Raw genomic sequence first — 26957 nt, forward strand, 5'->3', positions numbered from 1 at the left:
GGAGATAAGAAAGCTCTCTGAGGAAAATAAATCCTTCAGATGTAGAATGGAGCTAAAGGAGGCTGATGACTTTACAAGAAGTCAAGATACGATACTTCACCAAAAGAATGAAAAATTAGAAAATGTAAAACATCTCATTGAAAAAACAACTGATCTGGAAATCAGATCCAGGAAAGATAATTTTAAAATTATTGGAATATTTGAAAATCATGATCAGGAAAAGAGCCTTGACCTCATTTTTAAAGAATTCCTACAGGAAAATTGCCCTGATATCCTAGAAGCAGAGGGCAAAAATAGAAATTGAGAGAATCCACTGATCTCCCTGAGAAAGAGACCCCCCAAAAAAACAACCCCCTGGAATATTATAGCCAAGTTCCAGAACTCCCAAGTCAAAGAGAAAATACTACAAGCAGCCAGAAGGACACAATTCAAATACTGTGGAGCTGCAGTCAGGATCACACAGGAATTGGCAGCAACTACATTAAGGGCTTGTAGGGCTTGGAATACAATATTCTGGAAGGCAAAAGAGCTTGGAATGCAATTCAAGAATCAACTACCCAGCAAAACTGAACATCCTCTTCCAGGGGAAAAGATGAACTTTCAATAAAATGGGAATTTCAAATGTTCCTGTTAAAACAACCAGAGCTGAACACAAAGTTTGACTTTCCAGTACAGGACTCAGGTGAAGCATAGAGAGTAGACAAGAAGGGTAAATTATGAGGGACTTAATGATGATGAATTGCATGTATTCCTGCATAAAAAATGATACTGATAATACTCATGTGAACCTTCACATTTAATAAGAGCAGGTAGAAGGAGCTTTTATATATGAGGCACAAGAGAGAGCTGAATTTGAAGATATAATATATTGTAAAAATGGAGTCAATGGCTAAAAGGAAAATGTATGGAGAGTAAGAGAAAAGAGAGGTGGAATAGGCTAAGATATTTCATATAAAAGATTTTTTTTTGAAATGATATGGAAGGGGGGAAGGCAAGGGGAAATGAGAAAGCCTTCACTCTCATCAGAAATGACAGAGAGGAAACAGCATACACACTCAATAGGGTATGAATATCTAGAGTAAAAAGGAAAGAAGGGGGACAGGGGGAAGGGAGGAATGTGGGTGATGGAGGAGAGGGTAGACATAGGAGAGAATAGTGAGATATAACACATACTTTTTGCAAGGTGGGTTGGGTGGCCTGTCCAGGACCAGAGGCCGGGTGGTTGTTAGGTCTCTGGGGTAGAATGTGGCCTTGGGTTCTCTTGGCCCCAGGGCCAGTGCTCTGTTAATATGCCACTCAGCTATCCTACAGCACATTTTAGAAGAGGAATAAAGTGAAAGGAGAGGGAAAAAATAATATATGGTAGTGGGGAGGAATGTATGGAGGGAATTACAGTCAGCAACAGCAACTGTGGAAAAATATGGAAGTAACTTCTGTGATGGACTTATGATAAAGAATGTGATCCACCAGAGATGGAGCTGATGGTATCAGAACACAGACTGAAACACATTTTTTTTTCCCTCTTACTTTATTTCTCATGAGATTCTATATTTTTGTGGGGGAGGGGCATTATGTTTACTCTTAAACAAGAATATTTTAGTAATGTGTAAATAAAGTCATATTAACCAAAAAAAAAAGAAAAAAAGAATAAATGCATGTGACCATAAACATTTCAAAATGCATACAGGATTTAGATACAAAGGACAATATCAATTGATAAATCAAGAAATACTCTTCTGTCAGATGGAGAAGGGAAAAGTTGATGACCAAACAAGAGATTAGAGAACATTATAAGTTGCAAAATTGATGATTTTGACTCTATTAAATTAAAAGAGTTCTGCACAAATAAAACCAATGTAGCCAAAATTAGAAGAAATGCAGAATGCTGGGAAATGATTTTCACAGTTAGAGTTTCTGATAAAGGACTCATTTCTAAAATATATAGAAAACTGAATCAAATTTATATGGCAAAAGGATATGAACAGGCAGTTTTTAGATGAAGAAATTAAACTATATGTGATCATATGAAAAAAATCCAAATCATTATTGATTAGAGAAACACAAATTAAGACAACTCTGAAGTACCACCTCATACCTATCAAATTGACTAAGATAACAAAAAAAAAGATCAATGTTGGAGAGGATATAGGGACATTGGGACACTAATACATTGTTGATAGAATTATGAATTGATACAATCATTTTGGAGAGGAATTTGGAGCTATGTCCAAAGGGCAATAAAGCTGTACATATCCTTTGATCCAAAAATATCAATACTAAGTCCGTATCCCAAAGAGATCATAAAAAAAAACAAGAAAAGTCCCACATGTTCAAAAAATGTTTAGAGCAGCTCTTTTTGTAATAGTAAAAAAAATGGAAATTTTAAATGACCATCAACTGGGGGATAGTTGAACAAATTATGATATATGAATGTGATGTAAGACTAGTGTTCTATAAGAAATCATGAGAATTCAGAAAATTCTGTAAAGACTTGCAAGAATGGATGATGAGTGAAGAACATTGTACACATTAACAACAATGTTGTGAAATCATCAGTCATGATGATCGATGTAGCTGTTAGAGGTTCAATGATTAAGGATAATCGTAAGAGACCTGTTATGGAATATCATCCACATCCAGAGAAAAAGCTATGGAGTCTGAAAGCAGACTATCTTCACTTTTTAAAACTTCTTTTGCATTTTTTTTCTATCTTACTTATGATTCCCCCCCTTTAGTTCTAATTCCTCTTTCACAACATGACTAAGATGGACATATGTTGAACACAATTGTACCTGTACAACTTTTATCAGATTGTTCACCATCATGGGATGGGGGAGGGTTGGGAGAGTGTTCAAAAAATATGACATTATAAACTTGTAAATGGATGAATGTGAAAAACTAGAAAAACTACCTTTGCATATAATTGGAAAAATAAAATTCAATTAAAAAAAGAATAAATGCATAAACTAAGCCAAAGAGAAAAAATATACTAAATTGCATAGAAGAAGAAATTTTGATCTCATCAAAAACTTAAGATAACTGATTTTATTGAGCTTGGGCAAGATTTACTGAAAAATGTAGCTCATTTGGAAAATTTAAGTGGGTGCAATGTGGATTCATCTGACAACATAAAGGGTATTACTTAGATTGTTTTTACCCTAATGACAAGTTCACTTAGATCACATCTTCCTTAGTGAGAGAGAGAGAGTTGGTAAACTTTCAGTTAATCTATTCAAAATAGACAAATAGAAAAATAGTTTAAAATGGATCCCAATGTCAGTTATCTTGATTAGTTTTCAATCTTTTACTTTATATTATACAGATATAGCCTCAGGTCAAAGAGAATAAAAGCCAAAGAAATGATTTTGGGAATTTAACATCAAGTTCCTGCCTTCCCAGATTTTGTCTGTCTCATCATTTGTCTTGAATATGTTTTTCCTGTACCAACAGACAGTATTATAAAATCTATTTCTTTAGAGTCTCTCTGTTTTAGCAACTAGTTTTTACAAATCATGAATAATCCTGTTACAATATCAAGCTAATTTCCACAGCAACCATCTCATCTGGCAAATGGAGAATTATGAGTTTTAGTGAGGCAACTGACTAATAAAACAAAAATTTTTCTTTCATGCATATATTCTTACTAATAAAGAAAGGAAGATGATAAAAAAAATCCATTTAAGCTTCTTCAGAATTTTCCCTGAGGTGGCATGAATTGGTACTGTAACAAATCAACTTTATACATTCATTTGAATTATTTGTACTGAGAGCCCCAAATGATAGCTCGTTATTAATAAATTTGCATGTTTTAAATAAGGCTCCATAAAAGTGCCAGATTATGACTAGAACAATATTGGTAGCCTAGCTTATAATATAATTGGTATTGATTTAGAGCATCTGAATGACCAGACCCAAAGAGTAGGGACTAATGGCTCGATATCAACTTGGATGTAGGTCTCTAATACAGGGTTCCCAAGATCTATGTTTGGTTCTATGCCACTTAGCATTTTTATCAATGACTTGGAATAAGGCATGGATAGCATACTTAACCAATCTGCAGGTAACAGAAATTTGGGAATTACATCTAACACAATACATGACAGAGTCAGGATCCATAAAAGATTCTGACAGGTTAGAATACCACTACCACCAGGAGGTCAAATCCAGTCTGAGGCCTGTTTTTGTCTGCCCTTGAGCTGTGATTTACAAAAACAGAATGGAGGTTGGATTTGACCTTCAGGTCCTAGTTTTACCACCCTTGGACTAAAATTGCATCAAACCTAAAGAGATGAAATTGGATATTGATAAATTTAAGTTCTTAAGCTTAGGTTTAAAAAAATTCAACTTTACAAATAAAAGGGAGATAAATTAGATAGTTAGAAAAGTCTATAAAAAAATTTAAAAATTTGAGGATTTTAGTAACTGTATGTTTTAGATTACTCAGCAGAACAATAAGCCTGTTCTCCCCCCCCCCCCCCCCAAAAGAAGCAATCTCACATGACTCCAAGGACTCCAAGAAGGCAGAAGTCCTGTTTGTGTTCTACCTGGTTAGACCACTCTAGGTGCCATCCTTTAGAATGTTAAGCTGGAGAGTGGATGAACAAGATAGCAAAGAGTCTAGAAATAGTATCATATAAAAATTGATTGAAAGAAGTAGGGCTATTTGACATGGAAAAGAGAACCCATTAGGGAAATATTAGCTGTCTTTAAGTATATGAAGGGCTGTCATATAGACAAATAGAATACATACCAATGGAAAATTGATATATTTCAAAGAATAATTTTGGAATGTGTAAAGATAAAACTAAGAATGAGAATTTAGTCTATGTATTGTAAAAATAAACTAGAAAACTTGAGTCTTTGCTTATAGACCTCTAGTTAAGAGAAACACATAACCTTCTCAAAACAGTTTTCACTTTTAGTTTGCTCTTCTAATTGTGAAGAAATTTGCCTTATATCAAGAGAAATTGTCTCTATAATTTCCATTCTTTGATCCTAATTTTGCCCTCTATAGCTAAATTGAATTTTAATCACACCCCCAAATGACATAGATTCAATTATCATCTCTATGCAGGTGCTTCTCAGATCTATTTGATTAATTGATCTATTTGTCTATTAATTATTATCCTGACCTCCAGTTTCACACTTTCAACTGCCTATAGGACATCTCAAACTGGATTTCTAAAGACATTTTAAACTCAATATTTATAACTGAATTCATTATATTTTCCTCCAAAACCTCCCCATCTTTCTGACAAGGGTCTCCTCCTCCTCCTCCCCCTCCTACTCATCTAGGTTTGCAGCCAAGATATCATCCTCATTTTATTTTGTCTTATCCCTTATCTCCTTTTTCCCTAGTTGATCAATTGATTGGTTATTTGGTTCTTGTCCTTCTTTATCAAAGAAGACCAAGATGACATCACTATGTTTGACACAAATTACAGTGTGTTCAGTGGTGGTATGAGCTCAGAATGCTCTACCACAAGTCAAACACAAATAGTCCATGTGAACATCTAGGGTAGGTATTCTAAATTTACATGTCACATTTCCTTTGAGCTGCTTTGATTCTCCCTCACAGAGTGCAGTACTGTCACTGATGAGGGCACGCCATGCTGGGTGGTCCTGTGCCAGTGTCTTCAATGCTGCACAATCAAAGTTCTTAAGAGAGACCCTCAGGGTGTCCCGGTATCACTTCTTTTGACCCTCTTATGAGTGCTTGTCCTGCGTGAGTTTTCCATAAAACAGTCTTTTTGGTCAGGGTACATCTGGAATTCTAACAATGTGCCCAACCCATTGTAGTTGCACTCTCTGTAGTAATGTTGGAATGCTACGCAGTTTAGCTTGAGAAAGGACCTCAGTGTCTGGTATCTTCTCCCAGCAGGTGAGACAATTTAAATGGAAGTGATTCAGTTTCCTGACATGGCACTGGCAGACTGTCCAGGTTTCACAGGCATATAGCAACGAAGTCAGCACAATGGTTCTGTAGACCTTCACTATAGTCAGTCTAATACCTCTTCTCTCCCATGCTCTTTTGAAGCCTCCCAAATACTGAGCTAGCTCTGGCAATGCATGTATAAACTTCATTGTTAAAGTGTAACTCCCTGGAAAGACCAACCCTGCTGATTCTAATTTGTTAATATCTCTTGCATAATTATACCTTTCTGCCCTCTAGCACTGCTATCATTCTGGTACAGGTCCTAATCACTTTATGTTAAGACTACTACAATAGTTTGCTGGCTAATCTCCAGGCCTCACCTACACTTCCTTTCCATTCCAGTTCATTGTCCATCCTGTTGCCATAATGATCTTTCTAAAGTGAAGGTCTGACCAAGTCATTGCCTTATTCAATAAACTCAAGTGATTCCTTATTACTTTTAGGATTAAATATAAAATCCTCTCTTTGACTTTTAAAACATTTTATAACCTGACCCCTTCCTATCTTCTCAGTCTTCTTATACTTCATTCCACATACAGTGACACTGGTTTCCTTACTGTTTCTTGTACAAGTTACTCCAGCTCCTGACTACATCGAATTTTACTGGCTACCTTCCTTGCTTATAATGTTCTTCTTTTTTTTGCCTATTTCCTGGATTCCTTGGCTTCTTTCTAATTTCAACTAAAATTCTACCTTCTGGTCCTCCTTATATTTAGTGCTTTCCTTATAACTATATAGGTATGCTTGTATTTGTACAGAATTGTTTACACACACACACACACACACACACACATACACACATACATGATTTTACATAGTTGTTTGTATGTTGTCTCTTCCATGAGACTGAGTTCCTTGAGAACAGGAACTGTTTTTGATTTTCTTTACATCTTCAGTATTTAATATAATGCTTGGTACAAAATAGGCATTTAATAAATGCTTATTAACCAGACTTGAGGAAACCTTGAGACAAAAATTGTCTGAGTTAAATTCATCTCATTGCAATGAAACAATAATAATAATAATAATGGCTAAAATGACTACTAGGCATCATCAGATGTAGCCACTATATAGAGGCTAATTGTTATTCTTTATTGCTAGGGAAGATTCAGTTTAGTAGCAGGAAGGAGCCCCATCCTCCCCTTAAAAATGCAAAGCTAGTATTATATGTAATAAAAAGCTCTAGGAACTAGAAACATATAGGAGTAAATCAAGAATGTCCCTTTTTTCTTGCTATTGTTTGATATGGTTCTTAGAAAAGTAAACAATAGCAATAAGAGAGAAAAATTAAAATAATAAAGAAATATAAAGAAGTTTCAAAATTAAATCTATTTACTGAGAAGAGGATTTACTTAGCATTTCCTAGGCAATTAACAGATAATTAATGACATCATTTAAAATGAAAGTTTGCAAAATAAACTTCTAAGATTGATGAAATAAAAAATTTCCATAATAATCACAACATTCAGGAGGCAATAACAAAAAGGGAAGTCCTATTGAAGTTACCCATAAAATGCACAATGTATCTGGGATTCAATATATCAAAGCACATTCTATACTTGTCTAGACACAATTCCAAAGTACACCTTAAAGAAATAAAGAGCAATGTAAATAGTAGGAAAACTATTCAGTGTTCATGGCTGGACAATAGCAGTGTAATGAAAAATTGCAATACTATTAAAATTAATTTACAGTTAAACCACCATACCAGAAAACCAAAAGGATCCTTTTGCAGAACTATACAAAAGAGAAGCAGAATTCAATGGGCAGAACAAAAATTTAAGGGCAAGAGAATTAATGAAAAATTGTAATAATGAAGGGAAAATAGCACTTTCTGACCCCAAATCATATTATAGGGCAGTAGGTATGAAAACCATTTGGTAATGGTTAAAAATAGACTAATCAGAAGTATTTGAAACTAAAATTTAAATGAACTAGGCAAGAATCATCTATTTGATAAGAACTGCTGGGAAAACTCCAAAGTAATGTATTAGAAATTACATTGAGTAATATTTTACCATGTTCCAAAATAAATTCAGAATGGAGACATGACACAAATACAATAACATTTTAAAAAAGACAGAGAAGCACCATTATGAGTGAGGGTTGAATTCTATCTCAAATAAAGCATAGAGATAATTACAAATGAAAAGAAATAATTTTAATTACTTGAAATTGTTTTTACATGAAAAAAATCAATGTAACTAGGATAAGAAGAAAAATGATTGACTGGGGAAAAACTCTTTGCATCAAATATCTCCAATAAGGGTCCCATGAAAAGTCAGATTTAATTAAAATAACTTATCACAATCTTTTATATTATGTCACTATTAACACATGGACTAATGTTATAATTCTAAGGAGTTTAAGAAACTTTTTTTATCATTCATATTTTTGTTTAAGAAACAGAAGTACACATGTATCCAGAGAATATTAGATTTATAAAATTATTTTCCTAATTAGGTTGACAGTTATAACTTTACCATATTGTTAAACAGTTCTGATCAAAATACTGACTCTTTTTTGATTAAATTCTGAATTAAGTTTAAAAGAGTAAATTATGACTTTACACATGATAGTGAATTCACAAAAGTTAATTGTTTCTATTTAGTACCTAGAACCTACAATATAGGAATATCTAAAAATATCCACTTAATCATATTACTTGACCATTAGTTATTTTCTATTATCTTATTAATTCTGTTAAATAAAAAAATCAATTTTATATTTATTTTGATAATATTAATAAGTAACACTGTTGGGTATTGGTATGGCATGAGGAGTTGGCTGGCTGGCACTCAATTCTTTTTGTTCCCTCTTCTCTGCTAGATAGAATTGAGGAGATGGGAGTAGGGGGGCAGAGCAGAAGTTTGATTTTTAGCCTACAGTCAACTGAATGTCCTTGAAGTCCATAAGGTCACTTTCTCTATTTTATATGGTTTTTTAAATACAAAAAGTAATTAATATAATCATAATAGCTTGGAAATCTCATTTAGAGATGTACTAACATTTAGATTATTATTTGATTATCTAACATTGAGAAAGAAATTTGTTTCATTAAATTTGTTTATAGTAAACTCTTAGCTTTGTAATGTTGAGACAAAAAAAATGAAGATAAAGGAAATGGATTAGGTAGAAGTAAACAGAGATATAATATTATCTGTTATTGTCCAGGCATAGAAGGTAAAGATGGGGAAAGAGCAGCTTGTACTAGGAATAAGTAGGTTAATTTAAAATGAGCAGCTCCATTTTATTTTCGACCTTCATTTCACAACTGTGTAGTTGTTTTGTAACATGTTTTTCAGTAGTAAGATAATCATTTTAGTATTCTTGTTTGACAAGGACATATGTATTCCCCAAATTTAGTAAACAACTTCTACTAATATATTTCGACATACAGTCAGCGATGACTAAAAATGATGTGGGAAGTCACTGATAAATGCTTACTAACAATATTAGCTTTGATTGATAGTTTCCTTTCATTATAAGTTTAGCAGTCAATCACCAATCAGAACTTAGAGGTAATTTGTAATCATGCTTAGCCAGAACCATAAAAACCCATCATATGTCCCATCTATAAGCCCACTCCAGACTCTTGCATTCCATACTTGGGAACACCTCATTCTGTGTTGGTTTGAGGGTTGTAGGGATTGATAAGAGATTTCATAGACTGCTACCTCTGACAGAGACAGAGCTTCTTGTTGGTCAGAGAGGAAATCCTGTTGTGAGCCCTGGCATTAGATACACTTAATCAGGATCTTTAGGCATCAACTTGGTAGTTTGTCCCTAAAGAGGTAGATATCTATAATGTCAATAATATTTATTTTATGCTTTGATCAGTATGTCTTATTAGTGCATCTATTAGCCCTAAAAAGCATAGGTAACAGGAAATTCATTTTATGGATTTGCTGTGGAACAGGAATTTTGGTCTTTGAACAAGTGAGTACATTTAATAGCTTTAGGCCTAGTCCTTTGTTCTAAGGTGCTTATGCAACCTGATGACCATAGTTTTTTATTTCTCCTTTCAGGTGTTATTCCTGTACCTCCTAATTCTTTCCATCTCAATTTGATTGTCTTGGGTGAGGCTGAGGACTTTGTCTCCCTGTTATGGCAACACAATCTTTTTAAATTCCCATTCTGACTCTGTCACTTGTAGAAGAAAATCCTAGGAATGACTGTAGTCTATCTTTCAGTTCAAAGACAGTCATAGTCCCAGGATTGAGAAGGAATGCTTAGCCCTTTTCCAAATCTTAGGAAGTCTGCACTTCTCAAATCCCTATTCATGATCCATTTACTTTCCAAAAACTGAAACTGCTTTTTAACAGTGGGTATTAGGGGTTTTTTTTTTAGGTTTTTGCAAGGCAAATGGGGTTAAGTGGCTTGCCCAATGCCACACAGCTAGGTAATTATTAAGTGACTGAGACCAGATTTGAACCCAGGTACTCCTGACTCTAGGGTTGGTGCTTTATGCACTGCGCCACCTAGCCACCCTGGTATTAGGGTTTTAAATAAAATTTGCAGTTTAAAAATAACCAAATTCTGAAGATTGCTTTCTCTCTTTCAAATTCCATGTGTACTAACTTCAAAATACTTTAAAAAATACAAGGAGCTTTGGATTATAACTTTTGATAATGGTTTTTGGTTATATTGAGAGAATTAAAGAAAGTCTTCAAAAATTATCTTAGGAGATTTTTTCCCCCATAACATTCCATAATATTTTCCAAAATAAGAATTTTAATCAACATAAACAAGGTATAACTAAAGAAGGCTTTATGCGATAACTCAGATAGATGTAATACTTTAGAGTTAGAGTTAGAAAATGCTTTATACACATTATCTGATTTTATTCTCAAAACAAATCTTTTAGGTAGGTAGCAGTGGCGTCAGCAGCAGCAGCTAGTAGTAGCAGTATCAAATGTGATATTTGTAAAGAGTTTATTACAGTGCTTGGTACATAACTTGTGCCAAATAAATGTCGTCCCCCCCCCCCCCACTTAGTAGACTTCCCATTTTATAAGTAAGAATAGTTGAGGCTCATAAAACTGTTAAAGATAAAACTGTATTCAAATTATTTGAAGGTTCATCCATATAAAAAAGGACTTGGATGTTTCCTGGATTTCAGACAAGTATATGACAGAGTTGGGTATTAATCCCCAGAATTCCTTTTACCATAGTTTGTTACTATTATGTCTATAGAAGTCTTTAAAAACTACCTCTATTTTACTTTTGTTGTGTTAAATCACACAAGAATTGGAGGAAAAAAATCTCAAAGACAAAGTAGTTCATCAGGATATACCTGTGTGAGAACTGTCCTTATAATGACTGAAAATTTTTCATTGTAGTCTTTATTTGAAGATTGTCAGAGAAGAGGAATCTACTAACCCCAAAGCAACTCATTTCATTTTTGGACTCCTCAAATTGTTGGGAAGTTTTTGTTATTAATGATCTGAAATCCTCACATTTCCTATTCTTCTGGTTGTCCTGCCAGTCTTCTTCCATGTACACTATGGTTTATTTGTAAATTTTTAAAAAACATGACTATGGATCTATGGATGTAGTGTCTTACCTTACCTGGATAGAGCACTGGCCCTGGAGTCAGGAGTCAGGAGTACCGGAGTTCAAATCTAGCCTCAGACACTTAATAATTCCCTAGCTGTGTGGCCTTGGGTAAGCCACTTAACCCCATTGCCTTGCTAAAAAAAAAATGCAATGAATACAGAGAAATATGGAAAGATCTATATGGAATGATATAAAATGAATAGAGCCAAGAAAACAAAAAAGACATCTCTAATAATGTAAATAAAAAATCATAAAAAAGTAAATGTTGTAGAATTATAAAGAACAAGCATTGCACTAAAGAAAAAACATGGCATCCAAGAGGCCCACAAATGTTATATATTGCACATATTTTCAAACTGATTTAATGTGCTGTTCACTTATGCTAATTTTTCCTTTTTTTGGGGGGGAATCTTGAACAGTACTATTTATTTTGTAGTATAGCTCAGTGGAAAGGGGGAAAGGATACTGTAGAAAACTAAGGTAATATAAAATAATGAAAAATATCAATAAAAATTACTTAATTAAAAAGCTTCAATAAGACTTTCCAAGTTAAAGCAACATGTAATTTGATACTGACTTCAATGCAAAATTGAGAATAGGTAAGGATAAAAAAATTATATAGGAAGATATAGATCAAAAGTAAAGAATGAGAGAATCCAAAGACTTGTGGCCTATACAATTATGAATCAAGAAAAGAATCAGGAAGTACTAGGTACGGCAAGAACTAGCCAACATCACCAAAAATGAAAATGATTACATTTTGACAGACAGGAAATTACTGGTTACTAATGTGAGTTATTTCTTTGTGCAGACTATCACCTTGTTAGAGCAAAAGCCATAATTAATATGAAATTAAAAATGAGAAAAAAGACATGTAATATAATTAAAACAATTCCATTTTGACTATTTAAACACATTAAAATACCCCCAAATGGGATATATATATTTCTGGAGAGAGATCAAAGAATATTGAAGACAATTATAATTTCATGTAGAAGTTTAACTGACAAAGCCAATTGTCACAATAAAGAGACCAAAATAGCCTAAGTAAGTCATCTTAATCCACCAACACTATTTATTTGCTAAGATGGCACCCAGGACCAACTTTGCTGTAGAAAGTACTCTTGACTGTAAAATCCTAGAAAGGAAATTAGAAGACTTTGAGGAGGTTCCCAAAACTGAGAGGAGTTGTAGAAGGTGAAGGCAATTTTAGAAAACTTCCAACAACTCAAAACTGTCCTGAGAATTTTTTAAAGATGAAAGTAGAAACAAGGCAAAAAAAGAGACAAAAGATGGAAAATACCTACAAAAGTTGTTATGACAAACTTAGACTCTAATCTCACATGTCTAGGTGTATTATAAAGGAGGTAGAAATGACTGTAGAGGACAAAGATAGGAAAAGAGCCTAAGAAATGGTCTGTGTTGGAAGCAACACAACTGGGAGGGCATTGAGCTCTTGATGTTCAAGAACTCTAAGGAAGGATAAAATACAAAGTGAAAAAACTAAAAACTGTTAGTCTACATGCCTACTTTCTTGGTTATATATATGTATGTTTTTGATTAAATTTTTTATAGAAGATTTTATTTATTTTGAATTTTACAATTTTCTCCCCAATTTTGCTCCCCCCCCACAAAAAGCAGTCTGTAAGTCTTTAGATTGTTTGCATGATATACATTGATCTAATTTTAATGTGATGAAAGAGAACTCATATCCTAAAGAAAAATAAAATATAGGAGATAGCAAAATTGCATAGTAAGATAAGGGTTTTTTTTCTTATATTAAAGGCAATAGTCTTTGGTCTTTGTTCAAATGCCACAGTTCTTTCTCTTAGATACAGATGATATTCTCCATCGCAGAAACCCCAGAATTGTGCCTGATTGTTGCACTGATGGAATGAGCAAGTCCATTGAGGTTGATCATCACTCCCATGTTGCTGTTAGGGTGTACAATGTTCTTCTGGTTCTGCTCATCTCACTCAGCATCAGTTCATGCAAATCCTTCCAGGCTTCCCTTAATTCCCATCCCTCCTGGTTTCTAAAAGAACAATAGTGTTCCATCACATACATATACCACAGTTTGCTAAGCCATTCCCCAATTGAAGGACATTCACTTAATTTCCAATTCTTTGCCACCACAGAGCTGCTATTAATATTTTTGTACTTTTTTTATGAACAAGTCACACATTAGAGGTAGAGAGCCAGTCTTAAGGTCAGGAGGATTTGGTTTTAAATTTAGCTTCTTACACAAATTGCCTTTGTTACTCTGAACAAATCTTTTGACCTCTCAATGTAGCAGGGGAAAGATGAACTGTGAATGTATTAATTGACTACCACCTACTCTTGAGATGTAAATTGACTTGAAGGAGAGAATTCTGATTTTAACAGAAATAATTTGTAATCTTAAAGGCTGCTCAAATTGGGTGGAGATCCCCATTACCATTGTTTCATTGTTTAATGTAAAATTTGTATCCTGATCTCCTTAGGCTTTCCCTAATTAGTGGTCTAGTAAGGGAAAGGGAATTCACCTTTTGCTCTCTGGATGAGAGGCAAGACATGAAAACCTGAGCTTAACTCTAGCTCAGGGCGACAATCTTCTCTGACCATGGACCAGCCTATGCTGCTTGACTGTTCTTTTTTCTCCTCTCTCTCTCTCTCTCTCTCTCTAGCCCTTCCTATGTCTTGTAAATTTTTAAATAAATTTTTGTTTCATTTCCACCCATGCTTTTCCCCATCTGAATAATGATTCCTCATAGGCAGAACTGAATTTAAGTAGCCACTGGCTATATCAGTCCAAGAAACTTTATTATAATTTAGGTTAGGTTGCAGAACAATTGTTGGCCATTAGAAATTCCCTATACACACATGTATATATATAATCATGTGCATTTATGAACACATACATGTAGATGCATGTTGTGTGTGTGTGTGGGTATTATGTGTGTGAAGGAAATAGGAAGATTTTCCCCAATAGACTATCTTTACCATCAGAGTTGGCTAATGCCATTTCTCCCTCCCCCTTTTTTTCCAATTAAATGAGAAAAATGAAAAAAAATCTAAAACAGCCAAGGAAGATAAATTTTCAAATTCTGCTTAAAAATATGTGCCATTCAATAACTAGAGTTCCTTAGTTCTCTGTCAGGAAATGGTTTATGATTGGTTATTGAACTGCTTGGATTTCTTTCAAGACCTATTCTCCCTAAGAGGCTGCCTGTCTCTTTTCATTGTTGTGGATTTTGACTATGATATTCCTGAGGAGAGATCTCCTGATGTAAGGAGGTAATTAAAAGGTACAAGGTTACATATTATATATGATCACATGCATATATGAACATACGCTTGTAGATGCACATATACAAATGTGCAGGTATTACATACTGTGTGTGAAGGTAATAGGAAGATTTTCCACAACAGATCTTCTACATCTTCAGATGAAAAAATTAAAGCCATCTATAATCATCTGAAAAAATGCCCTAAATCATTATCATCAAGAAGGTACCACCTCACACTGATTGCTTTGGCTAATACAACAAAAAAGGAAAGTGTTGGGAGAATTCTCCAATGCTGGAGAAGATGTGGGGAAAGTAATGCATTGATGGTGGAGTTTTGAACAGATCCAATCTCTGGAGAGCAATTTGGAATTATGCCCAAAGGGCAATAAAACTATATATACCCATTGATCCAGTAATAGATCTGTATCCCAAAGAGATCATAAGGAAATGAACAAGTATAAAAACATTCATATCAGCTCTTTCCATACTGGCAAAGAACTGGAAATCAAGGGAATGTCCATCAAATTGTGTTATCTGAATATAATGTAAAAGACACGAGTAGCCAGACTTCAGAAAAGCCTGCAAAGACTTGCATGAAGTGATACTGAATGATGAGCAGAACTAGAAGAACACTGTACACAGTAAAAGCAACATTGTGTGCTGATCAAATATGATGGACTTGCTTTTCTCAGTGATCAAGGACAATTCTGAAGGACTTGTGATGAAAAATACTATTCACAATCCAGAGAAGCAAGTATGCAATCTGAAAACAGATCAAAGCATATTTTTTTTTCAATTTTCAGAATGTTTTGTTTTCCATTTTTCTCTCTCAAGGGTTTTTTCTTTTGTCTTCATTTACATGATTAATTTGGAAATATGTTTAACATAGTTATACATATATAACTTTAGATTATTCAATATCAAGAGTGGGAGGGAGCAGAAATGTGGAACTCAAAAAACCTTAACCAAAAAATTGAATGTTGAAAACTATCTTTTGCATGGGCTTGGAAAAATGAATATATTTTTTTAAAAGGTACATGATCATTCTTTATAGTTCTCTTTGGGGGACTGGTGTGTTTCTGTATTCTTTAAGGAAGGTCTCAGGAAACCAAACTCATGGCATGAAGAAGTATATCAAAGGGAGTCTTGAAACTCTATCAGGAGGTAGGAGGTAGAGTGTCATGAGACACTGCCTCATAGCATGTCAGAATAGGGTCTATTAATGTTGAGTTTGGAGCCAGGGTGAGGGTTGGGGAAGTGTGACACTTCTGCAAACCTTTTACATCAAGGCAACTGAATACTGTTGTGGGATGAGAGGAGTACATAAGCCTGATAGTTCATGTGTCCTGGAATTTGCCTCAAAGCAGGTGCCTTGTTTCTAAATCCACATTTTTCACGTGCCATCTTACCTCTATTCATGAAAACACAAACTATTCCAGTTCAGGCTTTGATAACTCTCTCTCGCATTATTGCAATCATCTTCTGAGGTGTAAAATCACAAAGCTAGCAGGTCAGGTCCACTAAACCCCCCCAGAAGCTTAAGAGTCCTCAGGGAGTTAAGAGACTACCATTTTTATCTGAATTTGACACCACACTTTAAATTGATCTTTAATTCCCCAGATAGTTGCCAGAGTAATATTTCTGAACAGATGTCATCCCTCTGCTCAGTAAAAATTCAGTGGTTCTCCATCACCTTTAAGATTAAGGGATTTTAAGCTCTTCACAAATTGGATTTTTTCTTTCTACCTTTATATTTTTCTAACACACCATTCTCAACACATTCTTTTTTATTTTTGCAAGGCAAATGGGGTTAAGTGGCTTGCCCAAGGCCACATGGCTAGGTAATTATTAAGTGTCTGAGACCAGATTTGAACCCAGGTACTCTGGGTAATTATTAAGTGTCTGAGACCAGATTTGAACCCAGGTACTCTGGACTCCAGGGCCGGTGCTTTATCCACTGCACCACCTAGCCACCCCTTCAACACATTCTAAGATTCAGATATACTGACTTAATTGCTTTTTCTTAAATATTGCATCTCCATTGCAGACTCTTTGTACTAGTTTTCTTCCCCAACTCCTCCAAACTAATCTGGAATGCCTTCCTCCACCTCTGTCTCTAAGTCTCAGCTCATATGCCATCTTTAGCAGGGAGCCAGAAGGCCTTTATTGGTCCTCTCAGTTAATAATGACTGCTCCTATAAAGTTATTTTCCATCTATAAGTTTGAGGAGGGATAACAATTTTTAATATTTCTTTGTATCAACATGGCTTAGCAAAATCTCTGACACAGTAAAATTTGAATACTTTTTTTTTATTGATTGCCCTTCTCTTAACACATTGTATTTTTTCATTGTGTTTGGTGTTTTGTGATCAGATTAGTCTCCTCTAGTCCTAGTGTGTGGATTGAATAGGTCTTGTTTGGTCTCAATCCCTCTGTAATCAGGATGCTATTTTCAATTCTGATGAAATGGCTGAAATTAAGTCCCATCCTTTTTTTTTCTTTTGTATGATCTTCAACCAGGAATTGGTTCTGTTCCTTGTTATACCGATGATAAGACTGACAGATGAGGGAGCTGGTCTGAGACCTCCTGAATAGTTCTCTTAATACTTATGTCCAAGAGATGAGTTAGCTCTGCCTCCTGCTGTGACTCTCAAGTGCTTAGAGGAATGTATGGTTGAGCCCTGTTTTACGTACAACAATCTATGAGGAAACTGCTCTAAAATTCAGAGTCTAGTCCAGGAAAGAATTAAGTTCTTAAGTTTTTCGTTATCTAATTTGCCTTTCTTCTATTAGATGAATTTATATGTGAGATATCCTAGTTATCCATGGTTTCTTTTGAAATGGCTCAAATTATTCCTTTTTTCCCAAAGTGCATTTTTTTGTCATTATAACATTGCAGGTAATGTTTACGACGCAATTTTTTTTTGAAATGTTATGTGTGGGATTCTCTTTTGATTTTTGGAAAAAATGATTATTAGTTTCATTCTGGTTGATTTTCCTTGGTATGTAAAAGGTTTTGGTGGTGGTAATTGTTTTTTCTACCTACCAACACTTTTTAGAGTTTGACCATATTTCTTAACAAATTAAGCTTGAATTTTCTAACAACAGCATCTCCTGAATTGTCACATTCTTGTGAACATTTGTTGTCTGGTTTTAACTTGTTAACTTTCTAATTTGACTTCCTGCAACATGACATCTAGGTTTTCTTTTTATTTGGGAGAATATTTTTAAGTCCTAGATTTTTTTTTTTCACATCTCCTTTCTTGTAAAGCTCTTATATAGTCTTCCAATTTAAAAAGAAATTCATTCAACTATGTTTATTTCTACTTTTACATATTTTTTCCAATTCTGTCATCTTTTAAAGATTATCATTTTGGTGCATTTTTCTGTCATTTGCTGTAAAAAATCTCATTTATCATATTGATTTATACTTTGTGAGCTCTAATTTCAAAGCTCAAAATTTTTAAAAAATTTAATAATTCCTTTATTGTTCTTATAAGCTATTCTAAACCTTTTTTTTGCAAGGCAGTGGGATTAAGTGACTTGTTCAAGGCCACACAGCTAGGTAATTATTAATTGTCTGAGGCCATATTTGAACTCAGGTCTTCCTAACTCCAGGGTTGGTGCTGTATCCACTGTGCCACCTAGTTGTCCCTACTCTGAAACTTTCACTTTCAATTCTGGAGGGCCTCATATAATTTGTTGTAACATTTTTTACCTTAAATTTTTAAACTTAGTTTCTTTACAAAATACTTGTTCTGTGTTGACTTTTCCTGGATTGCTTACTTAGTTTTCTTCTTTTGTAAGTTTTTGTCATTCTCTGCTGGTAAGGCAGATAGCAAGATGGCTGGCATAGCTGGCTAGGATGTGATCATGGTCTAGTGTGGGGTAGGATAGATATAGCAGGTTAGTTGAATTTGCATTCAATGACTCATCAATCAAGAAACCTTGGTCCCAATGTGCAAGTTTCAAAGATGAGTATATTAACTCACCCAGGGAGTTGATTCTCTCAGGGAATGGGGAGAAAAATATGTGAAGGTCCAGACCAGAGGTTGCTGTTTCAGACACAGAAAGCAAAGAAACACTAAGAACATGGTAAGACAGCTGTTGTGCACATATCTGGATTCTAGCTGAAAGGGATTGAATGTGGCTTGAATGGTGTTAAGTAGCAAACAAGGAGAAATAGAGAAGGCATATGGTAGAAGCAGTTCAGAGTTGGGGTTTGGAAAGAGAGGAACAGTCAGAGAAGGGGTTCAAAAACAGGTAAGAGTAAAATTTGAACTAAATTTAGAATTAAGATTTTTGAGGAGTAAAAAATGAGGGCCAAGTTAAATAACTAGAGGTTTCTGTGAGGCTGGAGAATATGGTTAAGAAAGATGAAATAGATGGAGTGATGACAGGAAAGAATTTCATTACAAACAGTAAACACTGATCTTGAAGGTGCTGATGAGATCAAAGAGTATGAACATCTTTGTGTGTGGTTTAGTTGGAATGAAGAGCCTCATCAGGCAGATAACAAGAAGCTGGGGAGGATAACTAGCAGATTTAACAGAAAGTCCAAAAAGATCTTAGGAAGCTAGAAATGATAGGTAAATCTTGTTATACTTACTTTAATGTGGGGACTGTTTCATTTTTTTTGGCATTCCTAGCAACTAGCTCAATGTCTGACACAGTCGACCCTTAATAATTGCATTGTTTAGACTTTTCCTTGTTCAGACTCTATCTGGAGTAACGTGTCCGGTTCTGGGTGTCACATACCCAGGAGGATGTATATAGGTAAGGTACAGTTCACTGATAAGAAGGCACTGAGATTCATGAGAAGCTGTCTTAAGAGTTGAAGAAAGCAGACATTTGATATGGAGAAGTCTTCAGACATACCTGATAATTCTCTTCAAATATCTGGAGAGTTGAAAAGGAAGGTTAGGTTGGCTCAGAGCTGACCAAGAAAGCAAAGGGCTGCTTCAGAAGGTCACAGCTGCTTTCCCCTCATTGAAAGTTTCTGAGTAGAGGTAGCATTGCAAAGAAGATCCTTGATCAAATTTCATTGATGAATTAATGGCTACAACAATTCTTTTTCCTCTTTCTGAAAAAATTTTCCAATTCTTTTTCCTCTCTGTCAATTTCCAACCTCTTGGCACAAGTTCCTTTAATGCTTCTTCAAAATTCTTTATTCCTGATTATTTCCTTGAATCACTTCTTTCCTTCACTGAATGTGATTCTCTATGGTAGCTCATAAAAGTGATCCTCTCATACTTTTTTGCTTCTTCTACATCTGAGGAACATATATTCATTCTTGGTAAAGCCAGAGAAACAGTGTGGTGTGTAAGATGCTCTGAAATTTTTCTTGCTCTATTAATATTTACTGCAAGTGGAGAGGTCAGGTGACTTGCCCAAGGTCCCTAAAATGCTAATATTTATGCTATTTCTTGAAGCTAACTCTTTTTTTCCTCTTGCTACAGAGTGTGTTGTCAAGACACCCAGTTGAAATTCATATTTCTGCTTTTCCTCCCCATCTTAGTATCATCTGCTTTCTTTAGTTGTATTGAAATTTTTAATCTAAACATAGGAGTTTACATTATTTTCCACTAAAATTCAGTTGTCAGTATTGCCCCATTTTTAGCATGCCAAAATCTTTTTCATTGCAATAATCCCATCTAATGTCTGAACTTCTTTGTGTGTGTTTGTGTGTGTGTGTGTGTGTGTGTGTGTGTTTAGGTTTCTGCAAGGCAAATGGGGTTAAGTGGCTTGCCCAAGGCCACACAGCTAGGTAATTATTAAGTGTCTGAGACCAGATTTGAACCCAGGTACTCCTGACTCCAAGGCCAGTGCTTTATCCACTACGCCACCTAGCCACCCCTAATGTCTGAACTTCTAACTTGGGTTTGTTGGGTTTTGGAAGCAAATTTCTAATATTGGTATCTTTATCCCAGTTTTGGATAAATTTGTTTAACAAGTTAGGGCCAAGAATAGTTCTTCATTAGCACACCAGTGGAGAACCTCTGGTGGAAACTAATCCATTAATGGAAATAATTTGGGTCCAGCTGTTTAACCAATGACAAACTGACTCAATACATACTGTCATCGAACCTCTGTTCCTTCAATTTACCTTTAGACTTTAATGAAGAACTGTCAGACACCCACTTGAAATTCATATATATGAAGTCCATAGTATTTCCACAATCACTAGGTACCCTGTTTAAAAAAAGTAAATGTTAGCCTGGTATGACTTGTACTTAGGGAAATCAAGCAACTCCAAGGGATCACTGATTTCCTCATAAACTATCCATTTTATAAGCTATTCTAGAAATAATAAGATAGTCATTACAAAGAATATATTTGATGTCAAAATTTAAAAAACAAACAGGAGGGTGACTGAAATGATCCTTTAAAAGTTTGATATAATACTAAAGGAGATTTTATTTAAAACATATTACTTGGGGCAGCTAGGTGGTACAGTGAATAAAGCACTGGTTCTGGAGTCAGGAGGACCTGAGTTCAAATCCACCTTCAGACACTTAATAATTTACCTAGCTGTGTGACCTTGGATAAGTCAGTTAACCCCACTGCCTTACAAAAAAAAAACCACATTACTTTTAAATATAAGTTGGTTAGTGTGTGAAAAGGGGATACAGCTATGTTACTCCTGATTAATATTTAAGTTACTAGGTTAAGTACTTGAAAACATCCATAATATACTTTAAAATATATATTTTATTTCCCAATTATACATATTCAAGTCCTACAATTAGGAATGTTAGGCTATAGTCATATTTAGTTTATAAACTTCTTAATCCAATTCTTAAAAAGGTGAGTATTTTAAAAAGGTTTTTAAAAAAAGGCTAGAAAATACATCAAGCTTATTTTTCATCTTAGAGGTGAGTCTCTGATGGAAATAATTGTTACATGAAAAGATCTATTTTCTTATTCCCTCCCCGCCCTCAATTCCATAGTACTACTATGTAGTAGCTTTTAGAAATGGTATGTAGAGTAGTAGTACAACATTACTGTCTATTTTTAAATTTTTTTCAGATAGTAAAATAAATATGTAAATATGTACATATAAATGTATTATGTACTTGGATATTATGATTTTGATTGCTTACTGCCTTGTATTTATTTACAATTTTCAAGATCAGACAAGCCATTCTACTATAAACCAACTTGGAATACAATCTATTACTTACATCTTATTATTATCTAGTGCATAATCAAAGCAAAACACATTTCTCAGAATTTTTCTGCTAAAAATTTCCTTTTTTTTTTTTTTGGAGAGAGACAGTAACTTGCCCAAGGTCACACAACTAGTAAGTATCTACCTAGCTGCCTCTAATAATTTTCTAAATTTCAATTCTACTAGTATTAGTTGTGGCTGCTAAGATTAATATCCATGCCCATGAAGTTTGGTGATACCAGGTTAGTATGCATTTTCCATGACTCCAAGAAAATGAAACACTTTTTTTAGGTTTTTGCAAGGCAATGGGGTCAAGGGGTTTGCCCAAGGTAAACACGCTTTTAAAATGCATCTTATAAATAGGATAAATCATGTTATTTTCCAAAACTAGCTCAGACATAGGATAATATTACAGTTGAATAAAACTTTTTTAGGTCAACAAGATACATTTTCCCCTAGATTAGACTAGTTAAAGATTAGGACAGATAATCAAGAGTAAACAGCATTTATCTATTCAAATCACAACAGTATTTTTAAGAAGTCCTATTTTCAAGTTCTCTGTGGTAGCTGTTATATACTTTTGTCTTTTATTACATATTTATTATATTCTTTTGTCTTTTTTTTGATAAAAAACTTTATTCATCACTTACACTGGTTTCATATCCATGTACTTAATTCTAGTTAATGAATATGTTAGGTCTTCATTGTGAAGGGAAAGCATATTCAGCATTATCTTTCGAGAACTATCTTTCTTTGCCTCACCCCCACTCCTGCAATGCTACATATATAGTTTATTTAGAATATATACCCAAACTAGTCAAAGCTTTATTTTCTATATAAGAAAAAATTTCTAAGCCAAATCATGCTTATCAGAATCATGACTTGGAACTAATATATCAAAATAAAAATTCAAATGCAATCTTACTTTTCAGGTAAAAAATACGGTTCTTTTCCAAGATAAACTATTAGTTAAATAAACTTTTCTGTAAAACACAAAATAATAAACATCTGATCAGACCAACCCATTTATTTGGTACATTTTTTAAGTTAAGAAAAGGTAAAGAGATGCAACTACATAAAGAAAAATGAATCACATTCGCACACTATTTGAACACAGATAGAAGTGGTCAACCATAATAAAACGTGGAATGGACCCCAGTATTAATGAAAAACAAATCATTCAGTATTGAGAACATTTTAAGCTTCTAACTTCACTGAATCCAGAACTAAACGTGCGTCTTTGTATTCTTCAGATTCTTCCAAATCTTTTTCATTGTCCTAAAATAAAATAATAAAGTGTTTTTTTAAAAATTCAATTCAACAAGCATTGATTAAATGCTTACTATGAACCCTCTGACACAAGAGTCATTTGTTGTGATTCTAGGATTATTAACAACTATGAAAATTGTATAAACCAGTAGAAACTGACTGAATGAATATCATGTCATATCATATCTGTAAATATGGATCCTTTCAGTCATCTCTCTTTCAGGATAGGGAAGAAATGACATTTTTGTAGTTGGATTTTACTGAATGATTGAATAATTTTAATAAATATATTATGTATAGTATAACCTTACTATAATAATTTATATCAAGAATAAAATAAGGCATTAATTATTTAAAAAACTTATATAAAACATTCTAAAAATTCAATCATTTAGAAGATAAAGTGATTTCATATGATATTATTACTTTAATTACATGTCTATTATTTTAATTAAAATAACATTACTTTTACCAACTAATCACATTTTTTAAGACTTTTAAGAACAGACCTGGTACACACATAATATTTATGACAAAATACTCAAAGTCTCTTTGACACAACAAAATAAATCAGCTACTGGACTGGAATGGGAAATGAATGCATTTTTCTGGTTATAGTGTTACTTGTGAAAGTTAATCTTTCTACTTATCTGGATTCTTTTATTCATTTTCTCCCCATATTGACTTTCAAAGGATGTTTACCAATTACATGGCAAGATACCAAGTGACAAATCATGATAGCCTGCTACATTTGTGTGGATTCCAAGTGTTTTAAACAAGCACAACAACTTAAGTGTAAACCAAAAAAAGGTATGACCAATTACAAATATTTTGACAATTATAATAGTGAATTACTATAAATTTGCTCTATGTTTTCATGTATTAAAAATACGGAGGTTAAATATAGTTAACTAGGGCTTTAATTGTTTTCTAAACTTCCTTATTGTCTTATAACAAGTCTTTATCGTCCTTATTCTCTCTTTGAAGGTATTATTGTTTTGAATAATACGTATAATATATGATTTTAAGGCAATATTTTAAGTGATTTTCTTGGGCTACTGCTTTATGAAAGTAAAAAATCATTCTAGTAATTAAGGGATTAATGAGTATATTCTGCTATCCAAAACTATTTTAATATGGTGGCTACTCTTCATTTTTTATGCCCCTGTTTCAACCTCTTCCTGTTTGACTGCCAATAATTCAAGTCTTTCTCCTTTACAATAGTTTTAAGGATTCTTGAAAGATTCATGTCAACAATTGATACAGAACAGGGGAAAAATTATTTGTCAAATAATATGGTAAAATTTAGAAAGTTTGCCAAATGAAGATGTAGACTCAATGCAATATATATTCAAGGCAAATAAAGTCTATAGCCTCCATACAAGAATTTATAAATAAATATATATTTTAATAAGTATAAAACTCAAAAAACAAAAAAACATGCATTATTATTTTTTTTAAAAAGACTGATTTGAAAAAATTATGTAGGAGAATAATATTTTAGGAAGACAACTATGTAGCTAGCAATTAATTTTAGGTAAAGAAACAAATAAAAGGTAGGGTGGCATAATAATGGCTGGAAATGAAATTTGTATTCAAGAACCATTTTTGCCATTTTATCTATATGAATCAGGGAAAATCACTTAACTCTCTTTGTGGTTTCAGGTAACTTAAAGATTTTAAGTTGTAAAACAGCTGCCAATCTGCTTTGGTAGAAGGAGTTTAACCATATATCTGGATTTTTTTTTTTAAAAAGAAAAGCTAATACAAAAATGAGGCTATCAGAAAGATTAGAAATCATGGAATTTACTAATTAATTAATGATGCAGATCTTTAGTCCTTTGTTATATTTTAGCAATGCTTGAAATTTTCTGTGTATAGAAAACTGGAAAAAATGGAGTAAAAATTGCTTATAGTTATTCCTCAAACCCCACAATTTATAAAACAGTTTCGCCTCTGAATCAGGAGACTTTAATATCTGCATAGGTGGTAAAAATGCTTTTAATCCAGACTGAGTAGGGGGATAAAGGGAATATCTATTTAGCTTTAGATCTTATACTACTTAAGTGTCTGGGTCTGAAAAAAATCTGGATTCATTTTTAAAAGTTCCATATTCATGTGAAACATTTGAATACCATGGATGAAAAGTCCATATTTATCCTTTATATGTGGAATGTAACAAAAAAGTCCAAAGAGTTGCTGAAAGAAATTGTCAAAAAGAGTAGCACAACTGCATCCTCTGGCAGTTAGCTATCAATTCAAATTCACTTATATCTAATGTTAAGTTTGTACAAAAGGGACAAATGTACTTATTGATAACTAAGACCAGGATCTATAATATACTTTTTTGCACAATCATAATATAATGTAACTGAATTGAAAATTTTAAATCAATCCTCAGTAGCAATATTGAAATTGAGTCTGCAATGTATTTGGTTGAAAAAGGACTAATACACATGGTACAATAAGCCCAGTTTTACATACCAACAACTGTAGAAGATCAGAACATGCCGCTTCCAATCTGCGTTGGCAATCTGGAATCATCATTCTAGATTCTTGCAATATTTCTGTCTATAAATATAATATTGTTAAATGTTTTAACATTCAGGTATCTCAAAAGATATTTATTATATTCAAAACCTTTAGTAAATATGTAGACATTTTAGAGGAATTAAAACTGTTATTGAACATTCTGCAAATAATATTCTATTTCTTCAATAGGAAATTGCTTAAAATACCTATATTTTGGCAAAATGGCACAAGAAAGACCCGATTGACATTATTTACAGCTTACTGTAAAATTTTAAAAATTTAGTTAAGTAAAATGAAGCATCTTTGTATTCACCTTTCCCATGTTAAGTAAAAATTAACAAGTAAAAGCTTTCCAAAAGCATGTTAGTTTAAAAATGCTATTAAAAAAAAAACTATTTCTCCTGCTGTCATAAAGCACCTTCATCCAAAATGGGATCAGCTGGTTATATAAATATCTCCTGCATCTTTTGAGTAATAAAGAAAAACAGTGTTCAGATAATACCACATAGAGATAATTACTGCATGAAAAAAGTTATTGAGTTATTGATCACATCGTGTGCACACGGCAGGAGGTTCTCCCTGAAAGACAAAGGTAAAGAAAAATGAAAAGCCAAGACCAGCAGGTTCATATTTTTGATGCTTATCATGCATAAAAAGTTATTACTTATCCTTGTGCTTCATTTTAGGAAAGAGATTATTCTCACCATGCAGTTTGAGTCAAATTACCAACCTGGCACCCCTCTGAACCTGAACACTTGGCCATTCCGACCGAAAACACTACAGAATTAAACACAGGAATACTGATTCTGGGGCATATTTCTTTTTCCTGGAATCAAAATCTATTGTTCAAAGCTGGTTGTGTGAAGTGTAGTACAATGAAGCAAAACATAGTAGAAGAAAAAATAATCAAATCTATGAGTATGAAGCTCAATCAATAAGTAGGACAGATACATGATTATATTTTTCTTAAAATGAAACAACATTGTTTTATATGGGAAGAGTTATTTCCTTAAGTTATATTAAGAGGAACCAATACTATGGCTCTTCTAGTGTAGGCCTTGCTCTATACATTGCTGCATAAACACTTTAATAAAAACATTTTTAGGGAAGCATTGATCTTTTTTCTCAAATGGGTCTGAAATGTGAACTTTTAATAAAAAGTCTAAATTTCTATTTCTCTTATGGCTTGAACTGATTAAAAAATACAGGACTACTTAGCTTA

General features: G+C 33.6%; 1 protein-coding gene across 2 annotated transcripts in view; it reads right to left on the reverse strand.

Moving 5' to 3' along the window:
• Positions 1 to 8257: 8257 nt before the first annotated feature.
• Positions 8258 to 26957, reverse strand: part of TBCA (tubulin folding cofactor A) — a 116655-nt gene continuing 97955 nt past the window's right edge. Inside the window, exons 3-5 of one of the 2 annotated variants that reach the window (XR_012471931.1) lie at positions 25688 to 25774; positions 20870 to 23212; positions 8258 to 13529 (exon numbers count right to left, since the gene is read on the reverse strand). Coding sequence is in view for 1 of the 2 variants with exons in the window: in XM_074203653.1 (XP_074059754.1) it covers positions 23132 to 23212; positions 25688 to 25774 (168 nt within the window). In the remaining variant the exon portion in view is untranslated. Of the gene's footprint in view, positions 23213 to 25687; positions 25775 to 26957 lie in introns of both variants that reach the window. The other variant, XM_074203653.1, reaches the window with a different exon arrangement.

The sequence above is a fragment of the Macrotis lagotis genome, chromosome X (genome assembly GCF_037893015.1).
Source record: "Macrotis lagotis isolate mMagLag1 chromosome X, bilby.v1.9.chrom.fasta, whole genome shotgun sequence".
Lineage (NCBI taxonomy): Eukaryota > Metazoa > Chordata > Mammalia > Peramelemorphia > Peramelidae > Macrotis > Macrotis lagotis.